This window comes from Hydractinia symbiolongicarpus, chromosome 2 (assembly GCF_029227915.1).
Source record: "Hydractinia symbiolongicarpus strain clone_291-10 chromosome 2, HSymV2.1, whole genome shotgun sequence".
Taxonomy (NCBI): domain Eukaryota; kingdom Metazoa; phylum Cnidaria; class Hydrozoa; order Anthoathecata; family Hydractiniidae; genus Hydractinia; species Hydractinia symbiolongicarpus.
The window spans coordinates 11,807,500-11,831,752 of record NC_079876.1 but is presented as its reverse complement, the minus strand read 5'-3'; the positions used below and the strand labels follow the sequence as shown (position 1 = coordinate 11,831,752).

General features: G+C 32.2%; 5 protein-coding genes across 6 annotated transcripts; 3 read left to right on the top strand and 2 right to left on the bottom strand.

The window, feature by feature from the left end:
* Nucleotides 1-4,362: 4,362 nt before the first annotated feature.
* On the bottom strand, nucleotides 4,363-8,597 carry LOC130629432 (uncharacterized). Of its 2 annotated transcripts, none has more exons than XM_057442619.1 (2): nucleotides 7,714-8,597; nucleotides 4,363-4,876 (listed from the first exon to the last, which is right to left on the bottom strand). In XM_057442619.1, the coding sequence occupies exons 1-2, from the start codon at nucleotides 8,032-8,034 to the stop codon at nucleotides 4,871-4,873; spliced, it is 327 nt and encodes a 108-aa protein (XP_057298602.1). In that variant the 5' UTR covers nucleotides 8,035-8,597; the 3' UTR covers nucleotides 4,363-4,870. The 2 variants fall into 2 exon arrangements, with proteins under 2 accessions (XP_057298602.1, XP_057298601.1); XM_057442618.1 differs by lacking the exon at nucleotides 4,363-4,876 and adding an exon at nucleotides 7,059-7,364 and having other exon boundaries at nucleotides 7,714-8,034.
* On the top strand, nucleotides 6,593-7,328 carry LOC130629430 (uncharacterized). The gene is made up of 2 exons (XM_057442616.1): nucleotides 6,593-7,065; nucleotides 7,253-7,328. Exons 1-2 carry the CDS (start codon nucleotides 6,593-6,595, stop codon nucleotides 7,311-7,313), a joined length of 534 nt encoding a protein of 177 aa, XP_057298599.1. The 3' UTR covers nucleotides 7,314-7,328.
* Nucleotides 8,598-9,838: 1,241 nt separating the features above from the next.
* Nucleotides 9,839-11,119, bottom strand: LOC130629771 (ankyrin repeat and death domain-containing protein 1B-like). The gene is made up of 4 exons (XM_057443110.1): nucleotides 11,113-11,119; nucleotides 10,513-10,823; nucleotides 10,023-10,115; nucleotides 9,839-9,844 (listed from the first exon to the last, which is right to left on the bottom strand). Exons 1-4 carry the CDS (start codon nucleotides 11,117-11,119, stop codon nucleotides 9,839-9,841), a joined length of 417 nt encoding a protein of 138 aa, XP_057299093.1.
* Nucleotides 11,120-15,216: 4,097 nt separating this feature from the next.
* On the top strand, nucleotides 15,217-20,840 carry LOC130629770 (uncharacterized). Its single transcript, XM_057443109.1, has 8 exons — nucleotides 15,217-15,231; nucleotides 15,627-15,631; nucleotides 16,020-16,033; nucleotides 16,142-16,206; nucleotides 16,387-16,500; nucleotides 16,596-16,680; nucleotides 17,476-17,946; nucleotides 18,052-20,840. The coding sequence occupies exons 1-8, from the start codon at nucleotides 15,217-15,219 to the stop codon at nucleotides 20,838-20,840; spliced, it is 3,558 nt and encodes a 1,185-aa protein (XP_057299092.1).
* A 1,183-nt stretch (nucleotides 20,841-22,023) lies between these two features.
* Nucleotides 22,024-22,755, top strand: LOC130629769 (uncharacterized). The gene has a single exon (XM_057443108.1). The coding sequence runs from the start codon at nucleotides 22,024-22,026 to the stop codon at nucleotides 22,753-22,755; it is 732 nt and encodes a 243-aa protein (XP_057299091.1).
* Nucleotides 22,756-24,253: the final 1,498 nt, after the last annotated feature.

The window sequence follows — 24,253 nt, the reverse complement described above, 5'->3', positions numbered from 1 at the left end:
AGGTGTTTTTCAAGTAGTAGAGCAAAGCGGATCTTTCTGTCGCGATGTAACGTTACGCACACACTTTGTTCGATGAATGTCACGGGACAATACTGATGCAATGTGAACGAGTGAAAACACGGCTTATCGGCACCCTCGTGGTTTTTATTCCATAAAATAACTTTGCAAGTAATTGATTGTAGTATACGTTCTCATTATATAGTAGACATTTAATAAATGATTTAGGCAGTAAACAACTTTTTGATTTTATTAAAATACTGCGCTTAAACTTAAACTTTTGCAGTTTTGTGAATAAATTATTCGTAAATTGAAATAACCGGATATGATTGGCTTTGTGCACCGATTACAGTATTTTTGATCTGATTAATTTCTGAAGTACATACCGAATTTGCAACTTCATAGTGATGTAATTATATTATAACAAATACATAATTAGCAACGACATCATGTGCTATATACCGTTGTTAACAAACTAAATAATTTCTAGAATCGGATCTTATTTTATCAGTAAAAATAAGGATTAATATTCCACATGTTTTGTCAACTTTTGTCCGGCTCATTTTTATCGGTACTTTTTTATATGATCAGTTAACTATACTCTAGCTTTTCTAAAAAGCTTATTATTCCAGCTTTATAAATATTTTGAAACTCTTTGTTAAACCTTTTGCATGCAATGCTTACCAACATATATTCAGTATTTTGTCCGTCCAAATTTTACTACACAGCGATGTTTCAGAGCCAGACTTTCACAGAATAAAGAAATTCCAATTAAAGGAGATTTTAGAACTTGATTAATTTTTCGCTGAAAACAATTGGTCGAGCACTTCGCGCACTGATTCTTTTGAAATTAAAAGCAACAGAAAATTCAATACATTTGAAGCATACATAAAATAGTTATTTCTCCTTCTGCCTTTCTTCCTCCAAGATTGTAACAACAATTTGTTGAGAAACATTGCTGGATAAAAATGTTTGTTTTGACGAGCGTAATTATATTATATTTCCTGTTTCTAGAACTTGTTTGAGGGAACCATAGAATCTGTTGTTTATTGTTACGGCCGCAATTTGCAATAACTAATCCAATGTATTGAAAGTTCAAAGTAAACAAATATTTAGAATACTTAGTGGTATTTTATTAATTAATGATACTTTTATTGGTTGATATTATAACAACCAAGGTGTGTAATGCATATAGGGGAAGATTAAACCGCCCTCTTGTAAAAAAATATTTTACTGCAGATTAAAAGTCATTTTCATAATGCCAATGCGGGTTTTACAGTATGTGAAGGTAATCGGGTAGACGTACTAATTTTTCGTTAAATTTTTTTTTTTTTAATTCAAAAGAAATGTTTCGCTTAAACAAAACAATTCACACATAATACACATTTGGATATACTATATAGTCGAGAACACATATTCATAAATATTATGGCGTCATACGTAAGAGACTGCGTGATTACCGGGCGAGTTACTTTATATGTTGTTTCATTAGAACGCACAAAATTTAATTATTGATTCATTCAATTACATAATTCACGGTGGGAATAGTAGTGTAAACCTCTAATTATATCTGGACGCATTTTGACGTACTTTCAAATTTCGCTGCATAATGGGGAAAAATACAAAACAAAAAACAGTAAAATGAATAACAACTTATAATACTTACTTTGCCTTCTTTTTCTGCTTCCTATCTCAACCAAAACCTTTTCCTTAATGGTCGCCTAAACCTTACTACTAGATATTAAACACCTTTAATACGGACATGATTTTTAACAATACGTCTTTTAAAATAGAATAGGACACGCATTATTGACATAAACAATTCTGAGTAAATTGATTAGTTCTCTTATGTATAAGTTATTTATGAAGTAAATCTTATTAAAAACCATCAAAAACAGTTTTTTTAAGCACTTCGGTACCACATATATAGTTAGTTCATTTTATTTTTTATACTTTTTTAAATAATTTGTGGTGAATTATTGAGTGTTTTTTTGGTGAATATTTTTTGTTTGTTCAAGCATTGTTCGGTTCTTTGTGGGTTTTTTCAGGCAAATACCTATTTTTTTTCAAAACGCATAACTCGCCAGAAAACACCCGCACTTTTAACGGTGTATGCGGCTTATCGGCACCCTCGTGGTTTCTATTCCATAAAATAACTTTGCAAAAATGCAAGTAAACAAAGTGGAAATTTTTCCCGGTTGAATTAGCTAAAACGTCCTAATTTCGTGATTTACGTCTTAATTCTGTGATGTACTTTTTTTCCAATGTCAAATATGCTAGGCTCTACATATACATACTAAATAATATAAAAGCTCCTACGCAGCCTATTTCTCTTCGATTTGAAAAATCTCAACAACCTAACAAATGCAAAATCCTGGACTTCATTGGGGATAAATTTGTGATGTAACCAATGATGTTGTTGTCTATAAATAAGTGAAACCTTGTGTTTACAATTATATTTGATTGATGTCAAGACTTTTGGGCTGAAGAATCATCTGAAATGAAAATTTTCAAGATGATCGTATCATCATAATAAAGATACAAAATCATTAGCAACACTGGTAAAAACTTTAGAAATAAAATAAAATGGAATAAAAAATAGAATCAATGTCTGCAGAATGAATTTCCAAAATGCACGTAATTTAGTTATAGCTAGCTATAAGTTCCTTATAATTGATGCAATCAATATGTTTTAAGATAAGAACTAAATACATACATTAAAATCCACGACAAGTAACAACCAACCATCCAACATCCAATACATATGATATAAGACTCATAATGATTGAAAAAATCAAAGGGAAATATGCGCTTTTTCACAAAAATGAATAAACGGCGCGTCATTAAACAACTTTTCGTTCCTGAAGTTTCGTTTCCAAACACTAGCCACCTAAGGTGTGACTCGGTAACTTGTCTCGGAATATGAAATACGTTTATCTTAAGCTAGACTTAACTACACTATAATAAATACAACATTATGAGCACTAGATCTTAAGACATTCTTTTGAAAATCAATGTCAACCCACTTTATAAATAAAACTTTTACCGCCTCAGCTAGTGTCTCATGTAATCTCGCACATAAATTGGCTCCGTGTAAAATATTCACCAATGTGTTCATTTTTTATTCCGAGACGAAGAAAGGCTAAACGAAACACACATTCCTGCGTATGGTGTAAACAAAGAGCAGTAAAAGTCAAATTGAATGAAGGAGTTTACATTTTTAAAGTTCTTTTTGATGTTTTAACATTTTGCAGTGGAAATGGTAAACTTTATAAAATTATATGGCGTGCATGAAAAATGTGGAATGGAACAAAAGGCCTTTATGGCTTTATCAAAATCACATGTTGTGATAACTAATTCACTGTGGTGAAAGTTCAAAGTAAAGAAATATTTGAAATACTTGTTTTTTATTAATTACTATGACAACACGAATTGTTGTTTAAACCCAATTTTCCTAGATGAATTTTCACATATTGATCAATCCTATTTTTAAATTACACATGCGGGCATTGGGTGGTATGTCCCGTGTTGATTTAACAATTTTGTCGCAGTAGAAACGGTCCTTTTTGAGACATTTTATTTGCACTGAATTTGAGTTGATTAAAGTTTTGCATTTTATTATAATCTGAGTTCTTTACAATTCTTAGTGTAAAAATATGCTGATGTTGTTTTCCTGTCAGCTGCGAGAATTGGCTTAAAATTAACTAATCAATTAAAGTATTGTTGTACACACAAGGGTATTATAATACAAAATTGCACAACTAATAGGATTGTTGATGTATACCTGTTGTCATATTTAAAGTTTCATGAGTGATACATGCAAAATAATGCTTGTAAATGAAAAGAAAAAGTTGCTTGGGAACTTTGAATTGGAAGACACTTTGCTATGGCACGTTTTAGACGTCAATTAATGGTTATTAAACGTGTTTAATATTAGCCTACTAAAAAAGATAATGGTATAGTTTAAGTTATTTTGTGGAAAAGCCCGAAAAATGGAAGAAAATCATTTCCGTTCTAAATTTGATCGAATGTAGTAACAAAAAAGATTGACATGCTTTCTTTAATATTCTAAATAAATTGATATTTATCTAAAAGGAGTAATTTCAAACCTTTCTGATAGAATTTACTTTTGCATGAGGCATAACAAAATTACATAGTTGTTTTGTTAAAGATTATATACCTATAAATTTTATGTTAATACTGAAAAAAGTAAAAAGATTTTTTGTAAAACGATTCTTGCTTGACCTAAGAAGACGCTATGAAGAAATTTCACGTAAATCGAACACAATCATTTTTTAAGGCACACCTAGATTGAGCGCTCAACCTGACATGTGATTCAAACCCAGGATCCACTAACAATAGTAGTAGATATCAAACATATATTATCTCATGACTTTTAATACTAATTACAAAGCAGTGAACATAAGAAATCCACAAAATAAGGCTAAACCGGGTATTATAGTGTCCTTTTACTTAAAAGTTCCATACTCCAATATTAACCTATTGACTTGACATTTGGTCTGATATGGTTTTGGGCTGGTTCGATGAAATTTAACCAAATAAATGTTTTGTTATCATCATACTTTCTTATATTCCAGAATTTACCCATTTTCAGAAACGCCCATAAGCTCAGGCTCAGAAAATATTAAAGGCAAACCTTACAGTTATGCCAGTCAATTATGCCATTGAAAGAAAAATTTAAAACAAATTTTTGCTGATTTATTTTTGTGATTAGATGCTCTTGTGGTGAGAATACTGAATTAATCTTTAAAGTTGGTTTGCCATTGCCAATTGTGAGCGCGATGTTACGGTCACACTCTTCATATAGAGGAGCCTTCTGAAAGTAGCCTTGTTTCCAAAATAGTTATGTTCTTCAAATCTAAATATAATTTAACAGGAATATTATATTGATCTAAAAACTTCAGTTCGTTGAACCATTATAAAATTTCGGAAACGTCATAATTATTATGATTTTTGATATTTGAGAATAATGTACTCAACAGTTTTCTGCAAGTAAAGCTGAATTTATAACATAAAACGAAAAAATAAGAGTATAATTCATTAATTTTCACATCGCGTAGGATCGTGTTTTCTCTTTCTCTGCTCTTAAAATAGTTATTACATATTTACATTTATGTTATATAATAATAACTAGTTCAAGAAAAAGTTGTAAAGAATTGTTTATTAATCAAAGAAAGCGTTTGAATATCGTTTATGACTAAAGCTTTTAATGCACTCAATTTTGCATAAAACTGTTTCTAATATAGCAGCTCCATTCTATGATATTTCAAATGTCATATTAATTATCCACCAGGCAAGTGTATTTGTTAGCATATAATGTTTCTCAAAAAGGAATATTGTGTTTCCAAAAAGCTGAATTTTTAATAAAACCTGAAAGCATTTTCTTATACAGTATTCTGTCCAATTAGGGGACACTCTAAAAGGCAAAGACATCTTATTAGCGGACATTTTGCTCATACACTGACCGTTTTATAGTCAAAGACTCATAAAAACTTTCCAAAAAGCGGACACTTAATTAGGGGACACTCTAATTAGCAGACAATATTTTTTGCACCAAAGAGCAAATATGGTTTTTTTTCTCTCCAATTAGCGGACAGTTCAAAAAAAATAAACGATCTCAATAGAGGCTAAAGATCGTCAAGATAAATAGCAGAAAACAAAAAATAATTAAAAACATTTCGAAATAAAATCTGTAATCCTCCGTCATTTGTTAAAATTTGTTTGAAAGACTTTAAAGATCTGTAAAGATTGAAAGTTTGTTTCGTTATAATTATGTTAATATTATATTATAATTTGTTATTTTTCCTTTGTGATAGAAAAATCGGCCTTATTTTCTAATTTGCGGCTTAAAATGTAAAACTTTCCAAACGTTAGACACTTTAATGATTTACCGATGGTGTCCGCTAATTGGAGAGTATACTGTACATCGGTATAAAACATAAAATAATAAATTTGCTCTCTGGAAGCTTCAGGAAATGAAGGTTCATATCTTCAAATTATTTTAATTTTTTTAACAAGAAAAATGAATCGCATGACTTAATCTCGACTTTACTGTTCCGTCAACATATAAAAACTTAAAATTCAGTGCACTCAAACCAATTAAAATGCACTTTTGTTCCTATGTTATATGTAAGGTACGGATGGAATTAAGGGCAAATAATTATTTTTTTTAAAAAAGTTTTAGTTCAACAATTCCGGACAAAATATTATTAAGACTGATTTTTCTGCGTTTCCTTGAAACATTGCAACGCCCGCACTAAAAACAAAGTTCATCCGTACAATGACATAAGTATTTTGCTTTTCTCTTCCAGGAAACACAATTTTAGGCGAATACGAATTCTCCTAAAACATGAAGTGGATATTCGGAATATTAAAGGGAAACTAAGGTCAAAAAAAAATGTTATTAAAAAAAAATTAAGAACGTTGTATAACATCTAAATAAACTATTGAAAAAAAAATTAACTCTTAATTTTCATTATTTAGGCTGTTTTAGCCCATTAAAGTTCTAAGGTTTTCTGAAATTAACCGTGTACTCCATTCACGGTTCCTCGTGAACCATACAGAATTATGACGTATGAGCCGCGAGACTCAAAATCACTTAGTCATGGATAGTAGCGAAAAAAGTAGTTGTGCTAGTGAACATAGCGAAGTATATAGTTCTGAAACAGATGAAAGTATTTGCAAAGGGTGTTATGATAACGAACCTGAATATACTGAAAGTCAGTTGAAAAACATTTGTTCATCAAAAACTGCGAATGATATTTCAGACGACGACGAAGATGAGGATTTAGACTCAAGCAGGTTAGAAAACTTACATTGGTGTAAGTGTAAAAAATGTGATATACACGAGTTAATGACTGTTGAAGAATGCAAGTGTTGTTTGGAGTTTACAACTTTACTGGGAGAAAAGCTGGAAGAGAATACATGTATTACCTTGCATAAAGATTTTAATATTCTTTGTTTAAATCGCACCGTATTAGAGACAGCAAGCATTAGACATCGCAGATATCAAAATAATTTCAAGGATATAAAATCTTTTCAAAACAAGTAAGCTTATTATTCTACCTTTCAAAACAAATATAAAATATTACTTCATATGCGAAAAAAAAGTGCGTTCTTTATCTACATAAAAGTTCGTTTACTGAATGTGAGTCAAAGAATATTTAAAAATATGTATACAACATTTTGTAAGGCCTAGGTTCCACAACAACAAAACATATTATATTCTTTTTAGACAACTACGCTTTTCAGCATACAGACAATATACGGCTTGGGTGCATTACTATGAAATGTAATGTCTGTGAAAGTGTGGTTTCTTTGTTTTCACTAAGTAACTTCTTTACGGTCTAGAATAAAAAAATGAAGTGTAGATCAACCCTTATATTTTTCTTCGAAGTCCAGCCAGGTGCGCATGAAAACTTAACCTGGTTTTCATTAACATTGATAACAAAAATAACATATGATAATAAAAAGTAATACTAGTAATAATATTCGTGCGTTTTTCCAAATTTTATTAAGAATTTTTCATGGAAATTTTTATAAAATTTCCACTTATTTTCACTACTTAAAAAAAATTACGAAACACATTTATATTTTAATTACAATATAGAAACCAGGCTATCTAATTAAATATGTTCGCTAAAAGAGTTGTACCAGAAAAGGTTGAAATTAAAAAACATGATTTTTGTAACTCACATGTAGGCATTCTTCCTGCATTTTTCTTTTTAAAGATGAATCACGTTTTAATACGGTAGTGCCATCCATGTTAATAAATTCGTAAGTTTTGTGTTTAAAAATAGTTGGAACTGCTCCACAAAGTAGTTCTTTCCGTTTCGACGTTATCCCCGATAGACGTCCTTTTAAATCATCTTTTATGCAGTCAGGATGGAAGTGGTCTTCACATACAACTTTATTTTTCCCAAATGGAAATGTTTCTACATTCAATCCAGTACCAATATTATGCAACCATTGTGCTGCGCGAAGTTTCTCAGTTGTATTCACTGGCTTTGGGATCATGAAAAACCTTTTTTAGCAGTTACTCTCCCAGTGGTTTGCGAACATCCATATGCCAGGCAACTTGGCATTTTGAGTAGTAAAGACAAAATGTACAATTATAGTTAAGAAGTAAAATTCATCTTTTATGTCTTCATACATCAAATCAGGCGAACCTTATAGTATGGTTTCACTTACTCACTCGCGGATCATACGTCATTGCTCTCCATCGTAGAGTTTTTTATGTACTCTAACGGAGATGTAAATAATAACCTTTTTACTCTAAAATCCTCATAAAAATACATTTTTTTTGAAAAAAAATTTAAGGTATCTTTTTTAAATAGTATAATAAACGTTTTTATGAAAAAAAAAATTTTGACCTTAGTTTCCCTTTAATAAGAATAGGAAAAGTTGTAATGACAGAAAAAATAGTTTAACTTAATAGTTATACTTAAAAGAAGAATAAATCCTTTTATCAATTAAGTTATGGAAATTCGTGAAGGGCTCTTACTTTAATTGTTACTTTAACTTTTTGAATCTCCTAGCCTTAAAGTAATTGTAAATAATTAAGAAAACGTTTTTCATTTTCTTTAAATGTGATCCAGTAAATACATTTTCTAACAGCTAGCTATATATTGTTTATGAAATTTTCAGACATCTATTTAACATTGTATATAAAAATCCCAATCATTTACGCAAACATGCAGTATATTATTTAAATTAAATCAGTCAAATACGTTTGCGTTTGAATGCTTTTGTCTGACGTCGTAAAGTATTTAATACCCTAATTTAAATTTGGTATAAAGATAATCTGTTATTCTGAAGTGCTCATAAGGTTCTATGGGCTACAAAACAAGCTGCTGTTTTTAGAATACAGTCTACAATATACTTCTTTTTTTAATAAACTTGCTGACAGCTAATTTAGACGCAGTTTCACTTCAATAATGAATTTTTTGACTGCTAACCCAAACACAACAACTAGAATTAGACGCAGTATGTTTTTTTAAAATAGATCAATCAAAATCGTTGGTGTTGGAATTCTATTGTCTGTAATTGTTAATTAGAAATTTGAGATTTTTATCTTTATCACGAAATGTGCTCATCTTATTTTATATTCCTTTTTGAACAGTATCAACTTTGTTAATAAGTCTACGCACAACTTTGTCCCCAGAGGTTCTTTCGTCTTGACTTGGAGACCGGGCGCTAGCTGCTTTGACATATCAGGCAACATATCCAGGGGACGAAAATGGTCCAAGCAGCTGGCTGTTTCTTACCTGTTGGAAGGCCTTTGAAGCAAGAATGCTTTCTGGCACTACTTCCCTTTTTCTTAGACAAGTGTGTTATAATTACTCACAAAAATAAATTTAGTTTCAATAATTTCATCTTCATTTTTTTCGCCAAGAATTGTTTCAGGAGTTTTAGGGCAGTATGTTTATGGTGCTACTTTTTGGAAAACGGGAGATGAAGTCAAACTGCGAATAATACGAAAAATCAATGATCACAAAATGGCGGCTTTTGTGATGTGTAAACACAAAAAAATGTGTCTTTATATTTGTTTTATTGTTTCGAGTTTTACTTTATAACTGTTATGTTACTATTCTTCAGTATAATCAGGATAAGACTGGAAAGTATAGCTACTTCAACATTAAAACAGCCATCATGTGACCATGCGTTCTAAATGAGAGACAATGCGTCAATTTGTACATAACTCACATTATAACGCGAAATTTGTGCAATCTCTATGCAAAAATGCAAAATAATTTCGGATTACGAAACATCGTGACATTCTGTATTTAAATTTTTTAAATAACTTTTTATTTAATTATTTTTAGATCTATAATAATCAATTCATGCTTTCAATGATAACAATCAATTTCAGAAGATGTAAAATATAAATCAGTCTGGGTACGAAATTGTATTTTGACTTCTTCTCTGTTCTTTTAGATTTATTTTTTTTAATTTCATTATAATTTTTTATTTTAAAAAATAATAAGAACGACAAAATCTACGACATATCCAAATATATCTTTCAGCAAGCTTTCGCCAACGCCCAGGTTGGCATGTTCACACACATCACACTTTATCTCTTTTTTATTCCGCTGTCTCTGTTCATTATTTCTACATACATAAAAAATCAAAGCTGTCAGAATTATTAAAACTATAAGTATTCACTATTTTTAACCTCCACACTTTATTCTCAAGTTTTATTCACTACATTCAATTTGTTAATTAGTTTACTCCGTTTAAAAATATCATCTTTTTCTCATCGCGAATCATTACATCCGTTTTTTCACTATTATTTCTCCTTATTGTTATGAAATTTTAAAAAATAAAACTTTACTCTTAATTTATCTTTTAATTTCTTATACCACGCACAAAAATTTAAAAAAATAAAAACATTCCATACCTAAATATTTATTTAAAAATTTATTTAATCCTTATTATTTTCAAATTAAAATAAAATACAAATTTATTCTTTTCCAATTTATTTAAATAACTTACTTCGTATTCTTTTAATTTTCGTCTTATTATTTCCCAGTTTTGTTTTTTCAACCTCCCTCCAGCACAATCATAAGCTGTTCCTCCATGATTATCTTTGATCATCACATCAATATTTTTATGACGCAACAAAACGTCCACACATGAGATGTGACCATACAATTCAGCATAATGTAATGGTGTGCGGTTGTTAACATTTACAGGGTTGATGTTTGTTACATCATGTCGACATAACATATCTAATATTGAGTGACGATCATATGATGCAGCCAAATGATAACTGTTGAATTTTGATATCGTTAGTCTCTGGATATCTAAAAATAAAAATACTAAATGAATGAATGAAAAAAATGAATTTATAAATTCGTGAAATATGACATGATTAAATACATTTTAATTATAAAACATTTTATAAACAAAGTTAATGTATTAAACATCAAATAATTAATTGCAAAATTTATTTCTATTCAAGTTAATATTAATATGTTGACGTCATCATGTATAGCATAAATTCAGGAGAAAATATTATACTTGTATGAACCACGGAAATGTTTCAGTTAAATTCGAAACTCAAAAATTTTTCGCCTGTTAAAATAATTTCACATGACATTTTTAATAAAAATCTCTGAAGTAAATATAGCTATTCCTACAATTACTACGATAACATAATGCGTTTTTATAAACCAACCTAGTCTAGCACTTTCGTCCCCAGGGATTTTTTATCTACTTCTTATGCGGGAAAAGAACGAACAGGTAATGATCCCTGGAGAATAGGATGGTTAGCTGTTTATTCCATGACTTATTTAGCCTTTTATAAAACAAGGGGAACAAATTTACCAAATATTAATACTGCCTAGTCTAGCACTTTCGACCCCAGTGATTTTTATATATATCTGTTTTTCTGGAGAATAGCATGACCAGCTGTTTATATCTTGGCTTTATTTAGTTTTTCTTAGAAGGAAGAAAAAAATTTCCAAATATCAATATTGCCTTATCTAGCACTCTCGTCCCTAGGTTTTTTTTTTTTATCTATATGGCATGCTGCAAGACCGCAAAAAAAGGTGAACAGGAAAAACAAAGAACCAACGGAGTTTAAATTTTACCATAAAATGAATTGTTGATTTGCTTTTTTAAGAAAGAGCAACTTAAAAAAGAGTTTATTCATTACTATATTGTAACGAACTTAAAAAGGAGGCTTTATCTTTGCGAAGTTCTGATGTAATATTTCTTCTTTATAAAATTATTTTCACAATAATTAAATATCGTAGAAACGAGGCTATAGTCGTTATAAGAGTTTCTCTGTAATTATTACGCCACGTGACTTACAGTAAAGAATGGCATCATACAACCTGCAAAGCCGCTCAGTTTTGTAAGGAGCAGTGAACCAGTACAAAGCATCTTTCTTGCAAAGTATTATGGAAAATTTAAGTATGGTCAAGAGGTGCGTGTTGGAAAACGAAAAGTAGAGTCAAATAGTGTTTTTAAATTTGGTGCGAAATTCGAAATCAACTGCCTAACTATTAACTCAGACTCAGACGCTACACTATATTTTCAATTAACTCCTAAATCTTGGAGGTTTGTTGGTTCTACTCAGAACAAAGAAATAAAAATCTGACCTAGTTAACTAAGCATTCTTCTTCCAGGTTAATAAAATGAGTTTCTCTCAAACAAAAGCTTAGAGACAAACGAATGACTCAGCGGAAACACCAAGTTTATATTAAACAATGTCCGCTTCAGTGGCCATTTTAATTTATTTGAAAGTTGTTTACCAAGTTTGGTCGCATCTTACTATGGTAAAATCTTCATAGTTTAGTAATGTTTGTTAGGGTGAAAGAAACCACTTCCCCAATATTCGGATGAAATGGGCTATCCCTGATATGGACCACGTGGGCAAAGAACAATAGAATTAGCCAATCAAAAAGCTCGGCCAGTTTCTGGCCGCAAAAAAATCGCTTGAAACCCAGCAAAAGTTTTCCCAAATTAACTACTCCAATTTCGCAGTAAGTCTCAGTTTTTTTTAAAAAATAATTTCCGTATATCATTAAGTTGAACTACTTTTCAACGTGATTTGCTCGTACTTTGCTCTTGATATAAAAACACAACTTAACATTATTAGCCCTATTATTTTTGAATTTTCCTTCTATATATCTGTTATAATAATACGGAGAGTGTGTCTGTGTGTCTGTAACAGGCAAAGTTGATATCGTCATTTTCTTTTGATGTTGCCGAAATTCTTTTTGAAGTCGCCGAAAGAAATATGTCCATTTTGCTAGCTGGTTTGCTTTGTCTACATCACGTGATCAAAATGGAACAACTTGATTTGCTGAAATAAATTTAACGGCTTTCTTTACAAAAATGGTGTCCCCCGACACCGAAAAAAACAACAACAAAAGAACGTCTTTTTCTTTTAAAAAACAATCATTTCCGTATATTATTATAGTAAAAATAGCCTCACTTAATATATTGTATTAAGTGAGGCTACTTTTCAACGTGATTTGTTCGTACTTTGTTCTTGATATAAAAACACAACTTAACTTCATTAGCCCTATTATCTTTGAATTTTCCTCCTATATATTTTGAAGATATTATGACCAGTTGAGGACTGATACCGTCTCTTCTTCATAACTTTTGATAGGCTTTTTCAGTCTTATTACGTCATTTATGAAAAAAGTCATTTATTATTAATATTAATATTATTCCGAATATTTATACAGGATATAGCCACTTCAGTGTGGGTCCTGTGTTCGGAATGTATATAATAAGTATACACCGGAATTACCAACCCAATTTCTCTCACATGGCATGGGTTGAACCGTAGCTGTAGTAAACACACTTGCTAAACATTCCTGCCCTGTGGACCGAACAACGGACCTTGCAATTACGAATCAAACTCCATAACCACAAGCTCACGCGCCATCAATTTTTTTATTTACATTAACAAAGTCTGGAATTAAATTACTTTTCTTTTAAAACAAATCTTAAATTCTGTTTAAAGGTTCTGATAACAGGTATGCTTTTTTCCCTCTTAAATAACTGGAATATAAAGATGCCAAAAAGTTCTTCCACGAATTTTGAATTGTAATTAAAGTCGGAAAAATCAGAATAGAGAGGTGATAAAATTTCCTACATTAACGGCAGAATTTTTCTTGGTGAAATAAAGTTCTGTCGCGAGGTTAATTTCTAAAGTTAATATTGAGGAAATTCATTATATTATCCTGATTAAAATTATTTTACTGAAATTTAAGAGGCATTTTGAAGGAATAGCCAATGTCAAAGATTAAAGAGGTATAGAACCTAAAAATTGGATATATGTGTCAAAGAGATCAGCATAAAAAGTCAGTAAATATCATACCCATGCAAATTAAGAAAAAGAAACACGGTGTAACTGTCAATAATTACTTCCCTGGAATAATTTCAGGAAATAAATACTCCCCCATTACTTATATCCTATGAAAAAAGTACTCCCTCTAGGCAATAAGGACTTTTCTGTTTTTCGACTTGGAGAGTCCTTATTTCCTTGGAAAAAAGGACTCCTGCTGTGATGACTCTTCATAGCTATTTCATTCCATCGAATTTTCAAGCAATTTGAATATTTTTTTATGGTAAACTCTCCTTTATGCGCGTTGTTAGTAATCAAAAATCAAAGTGACGAAATATAAATATGTAAAGGTCCAGTGTCTAAATTAACCAGAATCGTTGAAGATCTGTGTCTAAATCAACCAGAATGGTTTGAGATTCCGTGTCTCCACCAACAAGATGTTAAAAATACCGTGTCTCAACTAACCAGAATCTTTAAAAATCTTGTGTCTCAACCAACCAGAATCGTTGAATATCCAGTGTCTCAACCAGCCAGAACCATTGAAGACCCCGTCTCTCAACCAACCAAAATCGTTGAAGCAGTCGGAATCGTCGGATTTCAAACAACAACAAAAGGCATCGAAGAAACATTTTGATCAGCTTCCAAATAAAATAGTTTTAATGATTTTAGAACTAGCAACAAAAAACCAAGATGTGATCACATATAACGCGTTATTGAATATTGTTAACCATCTGGATTTTGCAAGCGGCCAATACGGACTTTTAGGCATTCTGATTGGCTTAGCGCTCTTGACGACGGGCCGGTATGGATTCGTATTGCCCGTCATCCAAAAATGATACCTTATAATGTAAACAATCTCGAAAAAAATGTTTTAAGAAGCATTGGAAATGATTATATATTAACTCCTACAATACATTTGTCAATAAAAACATTTTCATTGGATAGAAACAACAACAATGGTAAGTTTAGCAGTTAAATTAACCAGTTTCAGCAGCATTTCTTCTCGCTGTTCTTCAACATAGCTAGTTAACTAGCTACATTGCCCATAGAAAAGGATGATCTCATACTCAGTTTTATCAAAACTACTAAATACAGGAAGACGAAATTGTAACAAATACAGTCTCCTCACCCTGTAACGCGACGTAGTAAAAAAATGAACCCAATGTTACGCTGCAGTGTACGAGAAATATTTTCCGAAATAAATCCCAGGGTTTTCAAATTATACCTGGAATCTCAAGTACTTCTACTTCATAGTTTGCTTTGCGCTATCTACTATATCACAACGCGAATTAAATGAACTGATGTTAGCCTAAATCTATTTTATGTCAGACTGTTAGCATATATTTCATAGCAAACAAACCCTGACAAGGTTGTTTCTAGTTATTACTATGATATGTCCTTCCGTAAGACAGGGTGTCAGGGTTTATGCGCTAGACCTTATAGCGCATAAACCCTGTCAAGGTTTTTTATCACTGCAGTATGTTTTCTCGTAAAGCTTTGACGTTAGAACTAGACTTTATAGAACACAAACCCTGTCAAGGTTAATTCTAGGTATTGATAAAGATTATAGGCGTTTGGTATAAATATCTGTCGCACATGTTCAGAAGGATCTTTTCGTTACCAACATGACTTTCAACAACCTGAGAGATGTTACCTTTTCCTGACGTGCTACACAGACAAGGATATTTTTATTTAATCCGAAGAAATTAACCTACAGAGTTTATATTCCTGCCAAGCATCGCTGCACAATATCTTTAATATGAGTTGTTTTTGTTAATCTTTTTTGTTCCTATAATAGCTAAGGTATGTTTTTCTCCATATTTATATGGCTAGAACGTTTTGTTTATAATCTTAGCTAATCAAAACGTGTAAAACATTGGACTGAGAAGAGCACTTTTTAGTCAATTTTGTGGCAGATTTAGCTATATGTGTCTTCAGGTCTCTACTTTTTTGGCTAGTTTATTTCTGGCGTTTATTTTGGTAAACTAAATTCATCATTTTTTTTAGATGTTTTTGATTAGAAGAGAGATAGGTATCCTTTGTACTTATAACTACTGTCCACAAATTTAGCACATTTTGTTACCAACAAGTTGTAAAATGTTGACATTCTAATTAGGCATCAAGCTAAAAAAATCCGTTGAGTTTTTTTAAATCTTCTATACAGTGTTAAGCACATTATTTGTTTTGTTAGCTTGGCGGATTATAGTACGTAGAACTCGTTCCAGTAACAAAAGATTCTGAAGCTATCGCGTTGAACACGCCAGCCTTGTTTTTCTATATTTAACGCTCTGACATAATAAGAAAATTGGCTAGGTCCGCCCCTGCCGTTCATTCGGTTTCTTGGTTACTCAGCCAATATAAAAGTCGTTGCAGCCCATGTTATTTTTGGCTAGCTAGCTAGCTAGTTGAAAGTTTGCTTCAATATTCGCTGTAATTAAATTTTAGTTGAACATTTAACTTTTTATATTCTTCTGTGAGTGTCGAACATCTTATTGTTTTGTTTACAAAGATTTACTTCATAGGAAATTTTGAATTCTAAATAAAATATTTGTTTTTAGACAGGATTGTTTCGAATTTCGACCTCGAGTATTAACGAAAGTAGTACTAGTGGATTATATTATTCTAAGAACATTAAACCAAAATTCTTATTTTTTATTTATCTAACTAAAACGGTTAACTAATACAATAATAACCTATTACCTCGTGCTGTACCGAAAATATCGCCCTCAGTCATTGCATCGAAGTCGCAAGCTCGGTCGGCACTTAGGCCTCCGACGGTATTTTGCAAAGGAAAGGTCTATTTTGTCATCCAGGCCACGCGTGTCTACTATTCGCTTCACGCAAGCTTACATGTAAATAGCTAGCTAGAAAGCCGAGCCCAGTATTGTGCATTTTTTAAATGTAGAATAGCATATACACAATAATGCATTGCACACGCACTGCATGCAAGTAGTATAGAAGAATCGCGCATCGCTCTTAATAATTGACTTGGTAGCATTGTTGTACAAATTCTATGTTCAATTTAGCATTATCAGTTGTGATATTTAAATACCGCAATACCGTAATGATCCAAATAAGCGGCTTGAGCACTTATTTAAGTTTTGACAGGGGCGCTGAACCAAGGGGTGTGCTTTAGAACTATTCTAAGCATTGTATAAATTAAGAACGACATAATAGTTTTGATTTCTACTGTTCTTTGAAAAATATGTACAAAAGATGTAAAGAAAATTTGCGATTTATGCTCTATAGAAATGTTCACGACATAAGATGCATGTTTTTTTTATTCCCAATAAAATAGAGAAATGTTTTCTAATAAGCACCTAGTTCCTCAAGGCAGTCTTTGATTAAGTGCCCCCTTTATATGGACTTAATTAAAGAAGGTGCTTAATTGCAGGGCGCTTATTGAACAGTAAGGAAATTAACTGGACGCTTATTCAAGGAAGTGCTTAAAAAACGTTGAGCGCTTATTTAAATCATTACGGAATACACAAGGCAGATTCCACGATAGCAAATTATAATTGTTGAATCTTTCTTACTGGGATATAAAATTTTTCTGTGGATCAGCCTATTTTCGACTTTTTGTGGGGATTAATTCTCTCAAATTATCCTAAGTTAAGCGCAATCATAAACCATTACGAATCATGAAGCTTGCAGAACTACAGGCGATGAAACCATTCCTGCCGAATCAAACAGCGTAACTTGTATTGTGGGAGATAGCATGTTAAAGCATGTCTCACACTGGAAAATTAACAACAAATTGACATCAAAGCAAAAAATAATTGTCAAGTCATTTTCTGGTGCAAAAACGGCGCACATGGTAAATTATTTGAAACCAACGCTGGACGAAGTTAATCCTGATCATTTAATTATTCATATTGGAACGAACGATTTACCGTCTAACGAAACTCCTAAAAATATTGCTTCAAAAATTGTAAATATGACAACTGAAGTTATTACGGGAAAAAACATGATTGTTTCAGTTTCTGAAATAATAACGAGGGATGATAAATTGAAAATGAAGGCGGGTTATGTAAACAGTTTTTTACGTGAATTATGTATTCAACGAAACATTGGCTTTATACAGCATAACAACATCACGTGTAATCATCTCAATGCCAGTAAGCTTCATTTAAACAAACAAGGGACAAAAAATCTAATTAAAAACCTCACCGGACATTTGGAAAAATACTGACAAGTCGAGCATGGATCCAACGTTTCGTCAGAACAACAAATTATAGTGGCTGACGATTGCGCGCTATTAAACATAAAAAAATTGCACCCCACAAAACTATTGATCGGACATCTAAATATAAATTCACTCAGAAGCAAAGTACTATCCTTACAGGAGGTTGTCAAGGATCATTTGGACATTCTGCTGATATCTGAATCGAAACTTGATCAATCGTTTACCGATGCTTCAATTGCCTTAAATGGTTTCAAACGTCCCTATCGAAGAGACCGAAACAAAAATGGCGGGGGATTGGTTTTGTATGTTAATTGCGAAATAATTAGTAATGCTATAAAACTCCCTTCTTTACCTGAAGATATCGAAATAGTTGGGATCGAAGTTATCCTTCGTGCACAAAAATGGCCCGTACTGGGCATTTACAAACCACCCAATCAACGCTGCGATTATTTTCTTGAAAACCTTGGTAAAGTCCTAGATTCGTTTCATTACGAAAATTGTATAATAATGGGCGACTTCAACAGCCACGAATCCGAATTATCAATCTTAAAAACTCACTATAATCTTTCAAACTTAATTGATTCACCAACTTGTTACAAGAACCCTGCGAACCCATCCTGTATTGATCATATATGGGTTTCTGACAAGAAAATGTTCACAAATAGCTGTGCAATGGAGACAGGACTGTCCGATTGGCACAAACTCACTGTGACTGTTATAAAAGCGGAGATGCCAAAAAAGAAACCCCGCATTATAAAGTACAGGTCTATAAAAAACTTCAATAAATCCGAATTCCAAAAAGACCTTACTAAGTCAATGGAGTTAAAGGAAGTGAATTTCGCAAACCTCGATACAGCTTTTAAGAACGTAATTGAAAAACATATGCCAGTGAAGCAAAAGATGGTTAGAAACAATCATGCACCATTTATTACGAAGAGAGTACGCAAAGAAATTATGATAAGAAGTAGAAAAAGAAACGTATATAATTCGAATCCAACTGCTGAAAATTGGAACTCTTTTCGAATTCAAAGGAATAAGTGTGCAAAGATTGTCAGAGATGTAAGAAAGAATTATTACAGAAAACTTGACGTGTCGAAAGTTCGAGACAACAAAGCATTTTGGAAAATCGTGAAACCAAATTTCTCCGAGAAAGCAATCAAGGAAAATATAACTTCGTTAGTCGAAGATGATGCTGTTTTACGAAATAAAGTTGAAATTGCAAACGTCATGAATGATTATTTCGTAAATATCACAAGATCACTGAATGTAAACAACATCCCTGAAAACAATCCAGGAACAGCTGATGATTGCTCTCGTACCGAGGTTGATGCAATTATTTCAAGTTTCAAAGAACATCCGAGCATAAAAAATATCAAATCAAAATTCTCCAAAAGTGCTGACATGGACGAAATGAAATTCTGTCATGTTTCTGTTGAAAAATTAAAACTTTATATTGGTTCTTTAAAAAGTGGCAAGGCTTGTCCAGAGGGAGACATACCTGCAGATCTTCTCAAAGCTCACGCAAATGTTTTTGTTAAGCAGTTGAGTCACTGTTTTAATGACTCAGTAGATAGATGCATCTTTCCTGAGTCTTTGAAATTTGCGGATGTGTCTCCACTCTACAAAGCAAAGTCTAGGGTCTGCAAAGAAAATTATCGACCAGTTAGTAAACTGCCAAACATGGCTAAGGTGTTTGAAAAAATCTTATTTGAACAGATAAGTGAGTTCATGGAGGGGAAAATGTCCTATATTGCTAAGCTTCATGCTTATGGATTTTCTTCTAGTGCATTATCTTTTATTTGGAGCTATTTAAAGCAGCGCTTTCAGAGAGTAGGTATTGATGGGGTTTTTGGTTGTTGGAAGGAAATTTTTTCTGGTATACCACAGGGGTCAATTTTGGGGCCGTTACTGTTTAACATATTTTTAAATGATTTTCTTTTTCAATATGACGTGAATATGCCGCCCTGCTCTGATATTCTAGTGTGTAACTATGCTGACGATAATACGTTTTGTGCATCAGCTGAAACCTTTCACGAAGTAAAATATATGTTAGAACAACTTTTTAGGTCAGCAGCTTTATGGTTTTCCGATAATGGCTTGCAATTAAACGCAAGCAAATGCGATTTTATAATATTTGGAAAGCCAGAAAGTCCACAAATCCGGCATTTAAATTTAAATGGAGCAATTTTATCTGCATCCAAATGTGTAAAGCTTCTTGGTATTAAATTTGACAGTCAACTTACTTTTGCAGATCATATAAACACACTGTGCAAAAGAGCTAGCTGTAAATCTAATGCCCTGAAGAGAATTTCCTGGATTGTTGATAATAAACAGAAAAGTTTATTATATGCAACATTCATAGCATCTGAGTTCAATTATTGTCCCTTAGTCTGGGGATTTAATAGCAGGAAATCTATTTCAAAGGTGGATAGAGTTTTAAAAAGGGCAAGGTCTCAGTCTAAAGTGGAATCCATTTCTTCTACGAAAAGAATTCATATGCAACATTGTAGACAATTACTAAAAGAGGTCTACAAGACGAAATGGAAATTGAATCCTTCCTACATGGAAGGTGTGTTTCAGTTTAGAAATGATACTGGATATAATTTAAGGTCATCAAGTGCTTTAGTTAGACCTAGAATAAAATCTTCAAAATATGGGCTGCAAACATTTGGATATATAGCCTCCCAATTATGGAATTCTCTTCCTGATGAAATCAAATCTGCAGAGTCTTTGGTTAAATTCTGTAAAGCTATGGGCGAATTTTCTTCTTTCCAATGCAAATGTCGGATCTGTGCAGAATACATAATTAATTTAGGGATTATTTAATTTTTCGTTTAAACAGTCGATTTTAATTAGTCTTAATAGACTAACCATCTTCTCCAGTAGAGTCTTTCATGTTTTTCAGCCAAAAAGCTTCCGGATTGATTCTACTAGAGAAATGGTATTTTATTATTATATATTATTAGTTTTTTTATTAGTATATTTTATTAGTATATTTTAAATCTTTTGTACATTATCGACTATAAATAAAGCAATCTATCTATCTATCTATCTATAAAGAAATGTGACGATAGAAGTAATTCCCCGTTCCCTCTATACGGCTAATTCGCAATGCATTATGGTAGTTGTATTCCGCGAAAACGTAAACAAACCATTCGTAGTAACAAAAATGGCCGAACAAGTACACTTCATCCTTAATTCTACTCAAAACCAAAGCGATATACAAAATTCTAATCAAGACAACAGTTTTTTTCAAAACTTGGGCTCTCCTGCAAGCATTGGCTCAAACTTTTCATCAAGTTCAAGCTTTTTATTGCAAGCTAAAAGTAAAGGAGGAGGGATAACTTGCTGTGTACCTCTCTGTCAAAACAACTCAAAGAAGAATCCAGACTTATCTTTTTATGTCATTCCTAAAGACTCAGAGCTTCGAAAGAAATGGCTTTTTATGATCAGTAGAAAGGATTTTGTACCTTCTACATCGCATAGAGTTTGCTCTGTTCATTTCACTGGTGGAAAGAAGACATATATGAACAATGTTCCCACAATAGTCCCAAAAACTATCAAACCAACAGCTAGCAAACCAAGAAAAACTCTCAACAGTACAAACTGTAAATTGCAACTATTTTCTCCTGTGAGGGCTACGACAAATGACATTGCTGCAGAATTATCTGTGGAGGAAGAGTTAAAACAAGAGTTGGAAAAATTGAGAGCCGAAATTAGTTGTATGAGAATTCATGAAAAGGAACTTGATCAAACTATTGAAAAACAACAAGCCACTATAAGTGACATAGCATTTTCAATTGACCGGTTTAAACACAATGAAGCACACTTTAAGTTTTATACCGGATTCGAATCTTATAAATTATTCAAAGCAGTTTTAGAATATTTACAACCAGCTGCAAATAAACTAATATATTGGGGTTCAAATACTAACACTGAAAATACAAAAAATATAAACTCTACAAAACGAGGCCGATCACGATCATTGAGCGCAGAAGAAGAATTCTTTATGATACTGGTTCGAATTCGATGTGGACTTTTGTTAGAAGATATGGCTGTTCGATTTAATATGTCGACAAGTCACATAAGCAGAATATTGATTACATGGACAGATTTTTTACATTCACAATTCCGTATGCTTCCAATATGGGCTTCAAAAGAAACAGTACAAAATAGAATGCCGAAATGTTTTCAAAAAAGTTACCCAAATACCCGTGTCATATTAGATTGTACAGAAGTATTTGTGGAAATGCCTACGTCATATCGCACACAGTCCAGTACCTTTTCAAATTACAAACACCATAATACAGCAAAAGGATTAGTCGGAATAGCTCCTGATGGATCAGTGACATTTGTCTCTGATTTGTATGGTGGACGCTTTTCGGATAAACGAATAACAAAAGATAGTGGTATATACGATTTGCTAGAGCCTGGGGATTCTGTGATGGCTGATAGAGGATTTGAGCTCGAGGAAGATTTACCTGATGGAGTAACATTAAATATTCCACCATTTTTAGATGGAAAACCTCAGCTAAGTTTATTAGAGGAAAACGAAACTAGAAGAATAGCATCTGTACGTGTACATGTCGAACGAGCAATCGAACGTATAAAAAATTACCGAATTTTACAAACAGTTTTCAAACTATCAATGGCTGCTGAACTCAATAAGATATGGGTTATTTGTTGTTATTTAGTTAATTTTTTACCACAGTTGGTACCAGATGTAAATACGAATGACTAAAAATTATAAACTTTCGTACACTATATATATATATATACTAGATCATGAAATATAAAGACAAAACAATATTGTGAGGAAACAATTTTATTTACTCACACTGTTGTTCTGTAATGTTGCTGTGCATGAAAGTGAAATAAAAGTGTGTTAGCTCAGGCAAAGTAATTCTGTTCCATTTTTCCTTTTGAAAAACTATTGTTTCCACATGTCGGTCAACTTTTGTATAAACAATAAAATCAATTTCATTGACTTGTGTTACTGCCATCACACCTTGACATTGGTGAAAATAATTATGTCTTTCTTTGAGTTTTGGCTTGCCATTCGATATTTGTAAAAAAAAATTTTTATCTTTGCATGCGTCAGAAATAGAGCAATCCTTTTTTGAATATGGGCACTTCACCTCAATCAATCGAGCATTCCCATTCAAAGTTGTTGCGCCATCAGGACTTGCACCTAACCACGGCCATTTTGGATTAATAACGAAACCACATTTTTCGACTTCAATATTTTTCTCGGTTTGATACCAGTTTAGAGCATTAACTTCATTTTCTAAGCCCCATTTGCAGGCCTCTGATGTAAAGTTTTTATTTTTATTTAGACATTTTTGTAATATGCTTTTTGGATGTATATTTTTTCTTCTATTTATAATAGATCCAAAATTGGATGATGTTATGCGTTTCTTTCTTTCTGTGTACCACATATCACATTTATACTGAGTACATGTGGATTTTTCTATGTCTCGAACTTGTTCGGCATTGACATGAATGAAATTGTTTACAAATGACTTTTGCTCATCTGATAACTCTGCTATTTCTGGTTCAAAGTCAAGAGCCTGCAAAAATAAATTAACTGTCGGACGTAATTCAACTGTTTCACTGTTTGTCTGTTCAAAATTAAATTCTTTTATAGATGTGTCATAAAATGATGATGGTTTATAGTCATTTCCTTGTAATAAATATGCCATTGAAGTTCCTTGCCCTATTTCAAATAAGTCTGTCGCTAATTTTTTGACTTTTTCGGTTGAGGGCTCATGTGCAAACAGTGGTGTAGAACAAAATTTTCTATTTCCTGTGACCAACGGTCTTTTGCGACTTTCATTTGTGTCTTTCGTAAGGTCTGCTTTCTCGAATGCCATTGCAGAAAATTTTATTGGTGCAGAATTTGCACTTTCTCCAGGTACATGCCATTTTTGTAACAAATCTGTGCATGTCTTGTCATCAGGGACAATTTTTAAGTCCAACTGTTTGTATTCAACCAATTGAAATAGAACTGCTGCGACATGCTTACAGCATCCTCCTGCTCCAGCTTTACATAAACATTTCGCATACAAAATATCACCACTTCTTTGACACAGGTGGACATAAACAGAATATTTTTCTCTTTTCATGGAAGCAGCTACAAAACATTTCACAAGAAAAGTTAATTTTTCAGCCATAACATTACTTTTAACTCTCACTTTCTTCACGTAGCTCTCCTTGAATAGTTGGTATCCAAGAATTTT

Excerpts from the sequence above, each read along its gene's own strand:
- LOC130629432 (XM_057442618.1), bottom strand. The coding sequence starts at position 8,034 with ATGATCCCAAAGCCAGTGAATACAACTGAGAAACTTCGCGCAGCACAA. Across the intron at positions 7,365-7,713 it reads TGCAGGAAGAATGCCTACAT|ACCGTAAAGAAGTTACTTAG; the intron begins GTGAGTTACAAA and ends TTTTTATTCTAG.
- LOC130629771 (XM_057443110.1), bottom strand. Across the intron at positions 10,116-10,512 it reads GAAAATTAAAAGAATACGAA|AGACAGCGGAATAAAAAAGA; the intron begins GTAAGTTATTTA and ends AATAATGAACAG.
- LOC130629770 (XM_057443109.1), top strand. Across the intron at positions 16,207-16,386 it reads TAAAAGTCGTTGCAGCCCAT|ACAGGATTGTTTCGAATTTC; the intron begins GTTATTTTTGGC and ends ATTTGTTTTTAG. Across the intron at positions 17,947-18,051 it reads GTGTAATCATCTCAATGCCA|AACAACAAATTATAGTGGCT; the intron begins GTAAGCTTCATT and ends ACGTTTCGTCAG.
- LOC130629769 (XM_057443108.1), top strand. The coding sequence starts at position 22,024 with ATGATACTGGTTCGAATTCGATGTGGACTTTTGTTAGAAGATATGGCT.
- LOC130629430 (XM_057442616.1), top strand. The coding sequence starts at position 6,593 with ATGAGCCGCGAGACTCAAAATCACTTAGTCATGGATAGTAGCGAAAAA. Across the intron at positions 7,066-7,252 it reads ATAAAATCTTTTCAAAACAA|ACAACTACGCTTTTCAGCAT; the intron begins GTAAGCTTATTA and ends TATTCTTTTTAG.